Here is a 14,170-nt window from a genome sequence, read left to right as displayed (position 1 = left end):
CATGATATAGGAAACAGCCTACATGTTCATCAACTGTTAAATGCATAAAGAAGATTATATATGTGTGTATGTATACACTTATAAAAGAATATTTTTATAAATATTCATATAATTGTATGTGTGTGCGAGTGCTCAGTTGCTCAGCTGTTTCTGACTCTTTGCAGCCCTGTAAAGAGTAGCTAAAGGGCTGTAGCCCATCAGACTCCTTTATCTGTGGAATTTTCCAGGCAAGAATTCTAGCATGGGGTGTCGTGTCATTTCCTACTCCAGGGGATCTTCCCGACTCAAGATCAAACCCACGTCTGTTGCTTCTCCTTCACTGTCAGGCAGACTGACCAGTAGCATCATCTGGGAAGGTCCATCTGTGTTGTCACAAGTGGTAAAATTTCATTCTTTTTTTAGGGCTGAGTAATATTCCTGTGTGTGTGTGTGTGTGTGTGTGTGTGTGCACTCTAAATCACTTCAATCATGCCCAACTCTTTGCAACCTTATGGACTGTAGCCCATCAAGCTCCTCTGTCCGTGGGGATTCTCCAGGCAAGAATATTGGAGGGAGTTATCACGCCCTCCTCCAGGGGATCTTCCCAACCCAGGGATTAAACCCATGTCTCCTGTGGCTCCTGCATTGCAGGTGGATTCTTTACTACTGAGCCACTATACACACACATATTGTGGAATATACATGTATATGAGCTGATATATATATATATAACCTGAAAGGTATTCAGTTCAGTTCAGTTCAGTTGCTCAGTCATGTCCGACTCTTTGCGACTCCACCACCATATATATATGTATGACCTGCAAAGTATTCAGTTTAGTTCAGTTCAGTCGCTCAGTCATGTCCGACTCTTTATGACCCAATGAATCACAGCACGCCAGGCCTCCCTGTCCATCACCAACTCCCGGAGTTTACTCAAACTCATGTCCATCGAGTCAGTGATGCCATCCTTACGTAAGTAAGACAAAGACATATACTGACAAATATTGTATGTTTTCACTTACATGTGGAATCCAAAAAATTAAACAATTGGATAAATATAACAAAATAGAAACAGACTCACTACTGAGAACAAAATGGTGATTATCAGAGGGAAGTGGGCATAAAGAGAATTAAGGTATACAATAGATAAGTTTCAAGGATATAATGTACAAAACAGGAAATATAGTCAGTATTTTATCATGACTATGGCGTGTAATCAATAAAAATATTGAATGTTGTACATCTGACACTAATATTATATGTCAATTATATCTCAATTAAAAAAAGATAGAATGGTTCATTATTCTTAGTAATGGGCCCTCATATAGGAAGCACATCCTCATATAGGATGCATTAATACTCTGGAGCTAGACCACCTAGATTTAAACACCGGTTTTGTCTTTGGCAGCTGTGACACTGTGGAGGAGGTTAGTAACCCAATATGTATTTCCTCATGTGCAAAATAAGAATATGAAGAATAACTTCATTATAGAGTCATCATGAATAATTGATTTAATTAGCCTTTATAAAGTGCCTAAAACACATAGTAAGCACTGAATAATTGTTAACTATTCCCTGGGTGGCTCAGATAGTAAAGACTCTGCCTGCAATTCAAGAGACCCGGGTTTGAGCCCTGAGTCTGGAAGATCCCCTGGAGAAGGGAATGGCTACCCACTCCAGTATTCTTGCCTGGAAAATCCCATGATCAGAGGAGCCTGGCGGGCTACAGTCTATGGGTTCGTAATGAGTTGGACATGACTGAGTGATTAACACTTTCATTTACCTTTTTTTCATTATTATTATTCTCATTGATTACCATTATGTTTGGAACTAATTAGTTCAAAAGAACATAGAAATTCTCCCTACCTCATCTTTTTTTCTCGGTCACTAATATTAGAGATTTCTGAGAACTAACATCCTTCTCTCCTTGCTGCTTTCAGAAGAAAAAGTAAACAAAAGTAAGAACAAGTGAGAACAGCAGTGTCATGTTAATTACTGACAGAAGCCAGGCTTTATAAGAGGTAGCTTAGAGTGAGAGCTAAATGAAACTGGTAACAGCTCCAAAATCAGGCAGAATCACCAGCAGTTACTGGACAGTGTGGTCTCCCGTGTGGGAAACCCTCCATGGAAGGATAGAAAAGAACTCAGTCTCTGTAGGTTTGTTCTCAAAAGGGAAGATGGGGCTGACCTAAGTGTATCCAGTTATTCCCCAAATCTACAAATCAGATTCCTCCCTCTCCCTCCTCTACAGGGATGGAGAAGCATCCAGGCGTGTGCTTAGTGAGAAAAACCCTTCCCAAAGAGTTGGGTTGGGGAGGTGTTCTCATACTGGAGTGGGTTGCCATTTCCTTCTCCAGGAGATCTTCCTGACCCAGGGATTGAACCCAGGTCTCCCGCATTGTAGGCAGATGCTTTACCGTCTGAGGCGCCAGGGAAGTCTCTCATTAACAAAAGTGTAGAGTAATCTACAACACCCCCAACCAACTGCCTGCTTCAGTCCTTACTGAAGATAATGTGTGCTGAGTGTGCTATGAATTTGTTTCTGTCTTCTTGATTCTCATTCCTTTTAAAGTATCTACCCTTGCACTGGCCTCTATTGTGAACAAATTCTCCTCTGTATTTCTGTAAACTCTCTCATCACTTTTCTCCAAAGTTGAGCATTGTCCTCTTAATTGCCTGCTTTACTTAAAACACTCTAATAGAGTTCAGTTTTCCCATTTTCCTCACCGGCAGTCAACAAGAAGAATCTAACATATAACAACTACTGTGGACGGCAAACAATTAGAATGCCAGTCATAAACTGTCAATATGGTGCCAGCAGACACTGGCTGAACAAGAGCCCTGCTGCCCGGGGCTAAGAGAGAAGGTTGGCAGCCTCATTGGTTTCTTAAGCATTGCTTTTGCACCTCTCAACAACTTGTCCTTAGAAATCAATACATCCATTATTCTACCCTCTCACTGTCTTATTCCTGCTTCTTCCTGATCTGGAGGGCACTCTTCTACTTCACTCATTGATTTGAGCATCTGACTTCCTTTTTATTCTCCATCCTTTCTTCAACTGTCATCCTTGGTATTGATATCTCTCTTGATAACGTGCTATATTTTGACTTCTGTTTCTTTTTTACTTTATCTGTAAATGCTTTTATTCCCATTTTGTTTCTAAGCCCCATAGATCTGGCCATGCCTGGGACTCAGTTAACACCCCGTGTTATCTTGGCATCCCTGGGATGATCAATCTTAAGAGAGCAAGGGCAAATTGTTTTCAAAACACACATTTTATTTTATTACATACCATCAGGCCGTGAGCATCTGAGTGCCATTGATTTTACCATGTTAGTTACAGAAGAGCCCTCTGTTGTAGCAAATCAGGATTTGTTTAGAACATCATCAGTAAAACGAATGTCTTTCACATGAAAAATATGAATTTTATGAAGGAGACCTTCCTCCATTAGCTTCTTATATACCAGGACCATCCTACCATATACTGTCCTCCAACTTTATCATTTTAATCTGTATATATAGTGAATCTACAATACTTCATCCAGATTGTTTAAAAATGCACATCCGCCAATATTTTCAACTGTGGAATTCCTTGCTTTCTTTTTATTTTTCCTTCTTCTTCCCCAACTTATCCATCTTTCTCCTTATCTTTAGTTGCTAAAAACTTTCCTCTTTTCAGACTTCATCAGCCCCTTCTACTGAGCTTGGATTTCATGATAAGCCATTTCAGTGATGTCAGGACTTTGAAATTGCTGTCCTCCTTGAACTTCCTGTCTGCTTTTCCAGCCTCTGCTGCTCTGTCCACTACACCTTCCCTATCCCCTGATCTAAATTCTGGACTCCCTAGTGTTGCAGTGGAAAGTGAAAAACAGTCAAAATTTCTTCAACTATAATTTGACAGTTTCTACTTAGAATTGGTGTTGTGATTCTGAATGATTTTCTATCATATTCACCACTATCTCTAACTTTTGAAGATTTTAATTCCTCTTTAGCTCCCAAAACTTCTCTCCAAATCTCCTTTGTGATATGCAGCCTTGCCTCATTCTTTTCTGAAAATAAGGCTATCAGATAGGTGTCCTTTTTGTACATTCTTTTTTCAAATTGTTCTGTAATTGTGCTGAAGGAAATATTGTCATGGCAGAAAGTATTTGCTGCAATTTATCGTCATTTTTAGAAAAGAGAATATCTGTCAAATATCATGACAGTCAATATTTATTTAACATTCCACATGCCTATAAGAAATGCTTGGTATTACCTCCTTTGACCATGATGTGGTCATTAGAACTATGGAATTATATGTGGCTCAACGCCTTGGGTTAATATCTTAAATATTATTTTCAAGTCTTTGCAGATAACTTCAACTACACCTTTAAAATAGTGACATCTAATTTGCCAACTATTCTTTTGCAATCAAAAAACAATGTTAGTGTGGAGATTTCTTAAAAAGCTGGAAATAGAACTGCCATATAACCCAGCAATCCCACTTCTGGGCATACACACTGAGGAAACCAGATCTGAAAGAGACACGTGCACCCCAATGTTCATCGCAGCACTGTTTATAATAGCCAGGACATGGAAGCAACCCAGATGCCCATCAGCAGACGAATGGATGAGGAAGCTGTGGTACATATACACCATGAAATATTACTCAGCCATTAAAAAGAATTCATTTGAATCAGTTCTAATGAGATGGATGAAACTGGAGCCCATTATACAGAGCGAAGTAAGCCAGAAAGATAAAGACCATTACAGTATACTAACACATATATATGGAATTTGGAAAGATGGTAATGATAACCCTATATGCAAAACAGAAAAAGAAACTCAGATGTATAGAACAGACTTGTGGACTCTGGGAGAAGGTGAGGGTGGGATGTTTCAAGAGAACAGCATCGAAACATGTATATTATCTAGGGTGAAACAGATCACCAGCCCAGGTTGGGTGCATGAGACAAGTGCTCGGGCCTGGTGCACTGGGAAGACCCAGAGGGATCGGGTGGAGAGGGAGGTGGGAGGGGGGACCGGGATGTGGAATACATGTAAATCCATGGCTAATTCATTTCAATGTATGACAAAAACCACTGCAATGATGTAAAGTAATTAGCCTCCAACTAATAAAAATAAATAGAAAAAAAAAAGACAAAAAACAATGTTTACAAATATATATTCCACTTAGATGGATATAAAATTATCTAGTAACTTGAAGCTTGAGCTAGAAGATAGATGGTTAAGAACTTTGACGGTGTATTCAATATTTTACCTCCTGGAAAAAAACATGAATTGGAAATTACTAATAAATTCAGTAATGTGAATGCCACAGCTTAAACTTTTATGTTACATTTGTGTCATTTAGAATTACGTTAATTAAATCCTCACTTACAGCTTAATGATGTTTAATATGGATCCTTATTAACATGGTTTCAAAGGCCAGGGAAATTGTCAAATCTAATGAAAACAGAGTTCAAAGATAAAATTCTATCTTCCCTTCCCTTTATGAGCCTCCTAAAGATTCAGAGCACCTTTTTTAAAGCCCTTAGAGAAGATTAACCTTTAACATCATCATTACATCTGATGTTACCACACTTTTGCAGTGTCATCGACACCACTTTCAACTTAAGCTAGTTGATTTTGCTAGCCATGTTGTAAAACTACTAAAGTTTTCTTCTCTCAGATCTCATAGAAGATGCTGCAGCTTTATTTGTTTTTCCCTCTGGCTGAGTGCTGTAGAGTTTCTACAGCAGAAAGTTTCTGTAGAACTTTCTGCAGTGATGGACATGTTCTCTACAGCTGTGTGTGGAAAGTTGAGCAGGTGAAATGTGGCAAGTGCAACTGGTGAACTGAATTCCCCATTTTATTTATTTTAGTTACCTTAAGATTTAATACTTATTTGACTCCTTGACAGCACTGGGTCTTAATTGTGGCACGTGAAATTTTTTTTCCTTTTCTTTCTTTCTTTTCTTAGTGGCAGCATGCAGGATCTTTAGTTGGAGCATGAGAACTCTTCGTTGCGGCGAATGGGATCTAGTTCCCTAATCAGGGATCGAGCTTGGGCCCTCTCTGCTGGAAGCTCAGAGTCTTAGCCACTGGATCACCATGGAAGTCCCTCTTAAGCTTTAAACTGAAATATCCACATGTTGCTGGTGGCTGCAATGTTGGAAGCACAGCTCTGGTGTTCTTTCCAGAACTGTCTGAGTTTTGAGAACTCCACTTTTTTCTCGTAGTCAGTCTTAATTCCTTTTCTGGGAGCAGGAATAACTCCCATTTAATGTTACTGTTGATTTTTGCACTAATGAAGGTTTTGTTTTGTTTTGTGTTTTTCATTATAACTCAACTTATAATCTGTGGGTTTTACCACGAAATAAAAGTTTATGTGTAGTCAAAATGCCAAAGTGGATATTTAATTTTGTGCCTTCCCTGGTGACCAGTGGTAAAGAATCCGCCTGCCAGTGCAGGAGACATGAGATACATGGGTTCGATTCCTGGGTTTGGAGGATCCCTTAAAGTGGGAAATAACAACCCACTCCAGGATTCTTGCCTGGGGGATCCCATGGACAGAGGAACCTGGTGGGTGCAGTCCATAGGGTTGCAAAGAGTCAGACAGAACTGAGCAAGTGATCATAAACACAAGCACGGTTCCTTCTTTCCACAATAAGGGGTAGTATATCTTTACTCCACTTAATCTGAATCACCAAATTCTTTGGCAGACCTACTACACTCCAAATGCATCTTTCCTTGTCTACATGTATATCTGGGCAGTTTCTATCTGCCCTCTTGAGTGTTCTCCATGATGAAAGCAGCATAGTGTAAAGGGCTTGGAATTAAGTATGAATATTCCAAATTCTCACCACGGCTTCTTGAGCAAATTTCTTCCTTCTCTGAGCTGTTGCTGCAGAGAGTTCTTAGATTTCCTATCTCAGAGTATATTTGGTTCACTTCTCTTTCTCCTAACTTGACCCTGGAACTTTATATTTCTGAAACAGTGTAGTGCTAATATCAGAGCAAGGGCTCCACAGATGTTTGCTTTTATTGAAAAAAATGGAAAACTGTATTTTATTTTAATAGATGTCCCTCTTATACTGTTTATTTTTTTTCTTTTTTTGTATCTGTATGTTGGGAAAAGGAATAAATACTTCTTTGAGAAACATAATAAATAGCTTTTTGGGTTTAGAATAAGGGGTTTAGAATACATATTATTACACAGTTTTGTTAATAGTTCCTTTTCTGCTATATTTAAATGATGAGGTGCCTTTTTTAATGATTATTTACCTTCTAAAATGTTTTCATGTTATAGTTTCAGAAATAACTGATCACTTAAAATTGTTTACAGAGTTGTAAAATAAATGACTCAACCTAAAAGAAGTAACTTTTGTAAAGCATTTTCTGTAGTAGACATCACTCTGAGTTAATAGCACAATAAAAGTATCTGTTGCTTTGCACATGTTAGGTACCCAAAGAATGAACTGAAGCAGGTGAGGGTGTAATAAGTCTATTATCCAAAATGTGAGTGCCCACAGATATGTGTGGGATAAAGAAATGTTTTAAGTGATGATTCTGAAAGCATGATTGATGACTGGTTATCTGTAGTCTTGGGAAAATACAAGCTTCAGAATGTTTAAAGTAAAATTAAAGAAGTACAACTACACCAAACGCAAATGTAAAGTTTCTTTTTGTAAACCATTCAACCCAGTGCCCAAGAAAAGGCTTTCATCTTGAAAGATGAAAGAATTAAATTGAAACTAGGACACTGAAGGCTACTACAGAAGCATACATTTATTTGGACATATGGTAGTAATCCACTAAACACATATTTATAATCTATCAGAGAATAACCAGAACAGATTTTCCAGGCAAAGATTCTGTCAGATCAGCTTGTTTTTTATTATGGAAAAGGAAAGAGTCTGAGAGGCACATACACAAATGTTATCTTTATTTATTTCAAAGTTACTTCAGTATCTCTCTTAAAAATGTATTTCCTCCATCTTTATAAAAAGTTATTCAGGTCCTGTATGCTATAGATTTCAATGATCAATTTCATTATCCCTGTGCAGTCAGAAAGTTAATTGCAGTGGAAAAGACTTTTGCATGCTCTTCAATACAATGAGTATGTAACTGGGTTTCAAAGGGATGTAATGTCTGGTTTGGTTATTGATTAAAGCATTAAACTATAGACATTGAAGATGCAGGATCAAATAATCTAAAATAAAGAGGTCAGGGTATGTGCATAAGTGTTTTGCACACAAAGACACTCAAGACACTCAAGCATTTATTGATTGACTAAGGACTTCTGATTTCTAGCTGTTATTTATTTATCTGTTATTTATTTATTTAGCTGGATTTAAAAATATTGGAAAGAAATTGCAACACCTGGCAAATATACTTGACAAAATGCTTTGTAATTGGCAGAGAGAATTTTCAGTTAATATCTTCCCTGATAGCTCAGTTGCTAAAGAATCTGCCTGCAATGCAGGAGACCCTGGTTTGATTCATGGCTTGGGGAGATTTGCCGGAGAAGGAATAGGCTACCCACTCCAGTGTTCTTGGGCTTAGCTTGTAGCTCAGCTGGTAAAGAATCCACCTGCAATGTGGGACACCTGAGTTCGATCCCTGGGTTGGGAAGATCTCCTGGAGAATGGAAAGGCTACCCACTCCAGTATTCTGGTCTAGAGAATTTCATGGACTGTATAGTTCATGGGGTTGCAAAGAGTTGGACATGACTGAGTGACTTTCACTTCCATAATTGAAATTATTTTGTTCTGTGCCAGATAAAATTATTATTTATCAGGGATAGGTAATTACATATTTGGCTTAAAATTAATCAGTGTGAACACAGAAAAGTTGGCCCTCAGAACAGAACTGGGATCTTATTACAGCGCAAGTTTATAATGTGAGGTCAATCTTAGCACCCGTAGAATGAACAGAAACGAGTTTAAATACAAGGGAATAAGATAAAATTTTAAATTATAAGATATGTCAAAGTTCTTTCTGTATTTATAATTTTTTAAAAAATATTTCATATCTTGGTTTTATAAGACATAGAATTTTGTTGTTTGAAGAGTTTGTTTTATATTAACCAGCTGACAATGGAACTATAAATAGATTGCAGGACAGTTGGTCTTTTGTGTTTGACTGAATGCAGGTATTGGTATTTTAGAGATATGCAGAACTACCTTTTTTTTTTCTTTTAGCCAAGAATATTGGGTGCTGGGCTGTGGCCATTGTGTTAGGAATTAGAGATGAACTAGAAATCAGAGATCCGTAGTTGTTCTTCTGAAAACATTATGAACTTTTAAACAAGACTTATGATGTTGTTGAGTATCCACTGCTGAGATAACCTAATGTGATTTGCTTTTTTCTAGAGCACGCTATTATTAGCTTTGAGACAAAGGTTCAGATTTCCTTTCCCAAAAGGGAAGATTCACAAAGGAATCTCAGTCTGAGAGACAGCAGTTGTGCTTGGTTGATTGTTTCATACTGTTCAGTAAAGCAGCAGTTTTGTGGAAGTATGGACCATAAGCCAGTGTTACGGTGAAAGTTGTGTATGAAAGGATGTGAAGCCGGGTGAACAGAGGTTTCATGTACCTGGGTTTGCCCCAAATGAGTCATCTTTATCTATCGTAAATCTTTAGTCTTTGGAAGCTGTTATGTAACAAGGCTTATGTCTGTCTCCATTAGCCTTGCCTCTCTCTTTCTGAAAGGTCATGGACAGTCAAGGTAATTCCATTTCGTGCAGTTTAGCTTGTAAGTCCACGTTCATGGTCTGTCTGCTGCAAGAATGAGGAAACACTGATTCCTTGAGTCTTTTGAATTGCTTTTGACTGATTCATCCTTTTAAACCCGTGTGGTGTGGGCTTGAGGCTGTATAACTGGACTTTCTCCAAGGTTCTAACAGGAGCAACTAGCAAATTTGTCTTTTGTTTACACTTCTATTTTCAAAGGCTTTTCTCTTATTTAAATATTCACCACATAAAAATGTATTTCCTAAATAAAGTTCCCTAATTATAAGTTCACAATTTAAGAATCTGAAGGTATTTTGTGTTAAAAACAGAAATTTTTTACTGAAACAAAGACCTTATCTTTGATTCAGAGTATAAATACTGCAATCAATGGTTTTTGATCAATTATTTTCTTTTCACAGTGGACGTATGTCACTGGACATCAGTCATCCATAAACCAAATAGTGTTCTGTCCAAGTAATGTCTTATTGTTTTTCAATATTCTGAGATAAGTATTGGTGATATTCTGCTTTCAGTAGTTTATTTCACTATGAGAGAAATTAAGACATTAGTAATCCCTCTGAAAATTAGCTTTTTTGGAAAGAAAAATCACATAAGCCTGTTGCATATACTCAGTTAGTACCAAAATATATAAAAATTAAGTGGTTATTTTGCTCTCCGTAGTAACTACATCTGGTATGTGTCTTTCTAAACATTTTATATACATATAATTTCTTGTATCCCTCTCTTTGTATATAGATAGAAGAAATGAAAAAAGTTACATTTGAATGTGTATATACACTATACATAAACTGTTGAAACTTGCTTAATTTTGCATTATATCATGGATATTCTACTTGAAAGCCTCACAGATGCCTTTGTGGCATGGAAGTGTATGTTTTAACTTTTGACAAATATTGCAAACACATCCTGACTAGTCTAGCTTATTCAAAAGAACTATTTCTTACAGGAAATATATATTCTTTTTATAAAGTGTCAGTCTCTTTCTTAGATGTGAGCATTAGTTGGTTATACAAGAGTATTAGGTCAAAGGAGGGTATATAATTTTTCAGATGCATTTCAAATGTCTAAATGTGGTCAGTGTTATCTCTCAACAGGGCTCATTTGGAGGCCAGTGCTGAGAAATGGAACAGATTGCTGACGTCTTTAGAAGAACTGATCAAATGGCTGAATATGAAAGATGAAGAGCTTAAGAAACAAATGCCTATTGGAGGGGATGTCCCAGCCTTACAACTCCAATATGATCATTGCAAAGTAAGTTGACCACATTCAGTGGGTACCTTTCTTTGTCCATTTTTATTTTGTGAAGTAAATATTCCAAATAAGATAAATATGTTAGTGGAACCAATTATGACAGGATTTTTTTTTCCTCCCTCTGTTTCTAATTACTAGTATTTAGGAATCTTATTGAAATTGCATGCCTTGCTCCCTTTTGTTTCAGATTAAGTTTTCTCTTCGTATTTAACTGAATAGTTTTTCAAATCTTTCAGGTATCTAAAGCTTAATATTATTCTTAGCTGATCATGAAATTTATCTATTCCTTATAGATTTGTAAAATGTTAATATATTATATTGAGGAAATATTTACTTTAAGTTAATCTTAAATAAGTTACAGAGTCATAAAGAATTACAAACTATTTTGTTTTATTAAATGAAAGTGGAGAAAAGTAAGGACTTGAATGAAGACCATTGTTTTTAAAACGGTTTTACAGGTTTGTGGGGTTTTCTTTCTCTTTTTTTATCGGTTTGATTTTAAACTCTGTTGCATTTCTCTTCTGTTCAAATATCTATCTCTATGCAAATTTGTACTTTTACTTTGAAAAGCAGATATACTGAATATTATCAAGTGACACATTGACTCTTATGTCCTTGAATTATTTAAATTGTTTGCCTCTTTAACTTTCCATTCATTTATTTTATATCTCTTTATACCCATTTTCTCATGTATTGCATATCACCTTGTTTTGTTATATTGTTTTACTCTTCACATGCAACACAAGTTCTTATTCTAAATCTGTACATTTTGCTGTGATGTTAGAACTCTGTTCCCATTTTAAAAAATGACAAAAACTAACATATGCTTCTTCTAAAGGAAGATGTCCTCTATGTTATAAGTTGCTTCAATGCAAAACGATAAGATCCTGAAATTTATTATATTTCAAATGCTTGTGATCAGGTTATTCAAGTTACCATTTGGGTAAATTTTCTCTTTGTACTTGAAAAGAGAATATAGTATAGAAATACCTCTAAGATTGAGATAAAAAGGAAGATAATTTTAATAATCATGATAGAAGATTTAAAATTACTGATTTAAAAAATCAATGTCTCACTTTTTTCAGCTTTGTCTTCTATTGATTATTCTTTTTTTTTTTTCCATTTATTTTTATTAGTTGGAGGCTAATTACTTTACATCATTACAGTAGTTTTTGTCATACATTGAAATGAATTAGCCATGGATTTACATGTATTCCCCATCCCAGTCCCCCCTCCCACCTCTCTCTCCACCCGATTCCTCTGGGTCTTCTCAGTGCACCAGGCCCGAGCACTTGTCTCATGTACCCAACCTGGGCTGGTTGATTATTCATATACCCATTTTGAAGAGTCAGGTATTAGTGATGAAATGCAATAATACAAAGCTCTTCTAATAGAATTGTTTTGTTAAGGAATAAAATGTGTTTGTGACTGCACTACCATTTTGATTAAAACTGAAATCTTGAGGTAGGAAATGATTTTTCCTTTGTACAGGTTCATATTGATTCTGGATTGTAGAACATGTTTTATCATAGTCTACCTTCTAAATTTACCAATGATCCAAAACTAGAAGTTCTCTTAATATTATATATTATTAATGTTTTGATGAAAACTTCATATTTTACTTTAAGAACTGAGGTGGAGATGTTAGGAGAAATAACTTAGGCAATAGATTTTAGAGTGAAGTTTGTGGAGATGTGTTAGTTTGCTAGGTCCACCAGAGCAAAGTTCCTAAATAGGTGTTTTAAACATCAGAAATTTATTTTCTTATCTTTCTAGAGTCTGGAAGTCTGAAATCAAGATGCAGGCAGGGTGCATTTCTTCTGAGGCCCCTCTCCTTGGGTTGCAGATGGCTATCTTCTCCCTTTGTCTTTACATGATGTCCACTTTGTGGGTATTTGTGTCTTAAAACTGGTCAAAATGCCCTCCTTTTATTAGGACCCCTATTCTACTGGATTAGGGCCTATCCTAATGAATGGCCTTATTTAAATTTGGTTAGCTCTTTAAAAGCCCGGTTTGCAAATATTGTCACATTCGGTCAAAAGTAACCTTCTTTCCTAACTGCCAAGAGTAATGTTTCTGATTGCCATAAATTATTACAAGGAGGGTGTGTGTTAGTACAAACAAGGCAATATTTAGAGATATGACACCTACATGTAATATTAGTTTACTTTTCTTACTGAACTTTGTTGGCTATAGACATAGAATTGTCCAAGTGTAGTGAAACCTCAGCCTTGCCAGAGTCCTCTCCTCAGTCTTTTCTTAAAATCAAAATCCATTTGGATGTACCTGTGGTAGCTCTATGTTTCAGGCAAGATTTTTCTTTCCTGGGTACTTGGAGATATCTTTTCCCCCGGTCTTCAGATGCTTTTTATCTAGGAAAGTATGTGTGTGTGTGTGTGTGTGTGTGTGTGTGTGTGTGTGTGTACAACTTAGAATTATCAATTGTTAGGACTGAAAGGAACCCAAGAAATAATTTAGTCCAGTCGCCTTATTTATAAGAAGCATATGATCTCATATCTGAGTTTTCCTTCCTCCTTCCTTCACTTCTAGCAAATACTTAACGTTTATTTCATGTGCATCTGGCAGTTTGTAACACAGTAGAAGGACACTAACACACCACCCCATCACACACACACCAGCCCTGTAGTCCCAGCTTCGGGATATGCTTTGGGGCATATTGTCTAATCATCACTATATATGACCACTTAGCAGGGTACAAATAGTAAGTAAAGCAACAGATGTTGGAGTTATTCTTTAAACTAGGACTTAAGCTTATATTTTATAGTATATTTTTAATATTAGTTGCTCTGTGTCTACATTTTGTATTTTTCCTCAGATTCATTATATCTGAGTGCTCTAAGTTTTAATATCATAACCTACACTTATTGTTTTAGCCTGTTGGTGCCTTAAGCAAACTTAGACTCCTCAAAAAATTGGATGAAGCCATTGAAACAACAATATTTTTGAGAATTTATATGGGATAAGATATGAGCTTAGAAACTGGACGTGATTTATTTCTTGTTCATAATAAAAGATACAACTTATCATGAAAAGGCCAAACCCATAAAACTAAAGTGCGTACACTGCCTTTAATTAACTTACTTAAAGGTAATAGGCCAATTATATATGTTTAACCATGAATCTAATTACCTTGAAAGGCAATATTTGAGTGCTTGTAAGTAAAAGAACACAAATGCATAAAA

The 14,170-nt window shown here is 36.4% G+C and overlaps 1 protein-coding gene across 7 annotated transcripts in view; it reads left to right on the top strand.

The window, feature by feature from the left end:
- UTRN (utrophin) overlaps positions 1-14,170 on the top strand; it is a 546,437-nt gene that overhangs the window by 386,843 nt on the left and 145,424 nt on the right. For all 7 annotated transcript variants that reach the window (XM_070461578.1, XM_070461576.1, XM_070461579.1 and 4 more), the window contains one exon: positions 10,811-10,967. In XM_070461578.1, the coding sequence (XP_070317679.1) occupies positions 10,811-10,967 (157 nt within the window). The remainder of the gene's footprint in view (positions 1-10,810; positions 10,968-14,170) is intronic.

This window comes from Odocoileus virginianus, chromosome 34 (assembly GCF_023699985.2).
Source record: "Odocoileus virginianus isolate 20LAN1187 ecotype Illinois chromosome 34, Ovbor_1.2, whole genome shotgun sequence".
NCBI classification, from domain to species: domain Eukaryota; kingdom Metazoa; phylum Chordata; class Mammalia; order Artiodactyla; family Cervidae; genus Odocoileus; species Odocoileus virginianus.
Note: the sequence above shows the minus strand (reverse complement) of the source record. Positions and strands in the feature narration are given on the sequence as shown.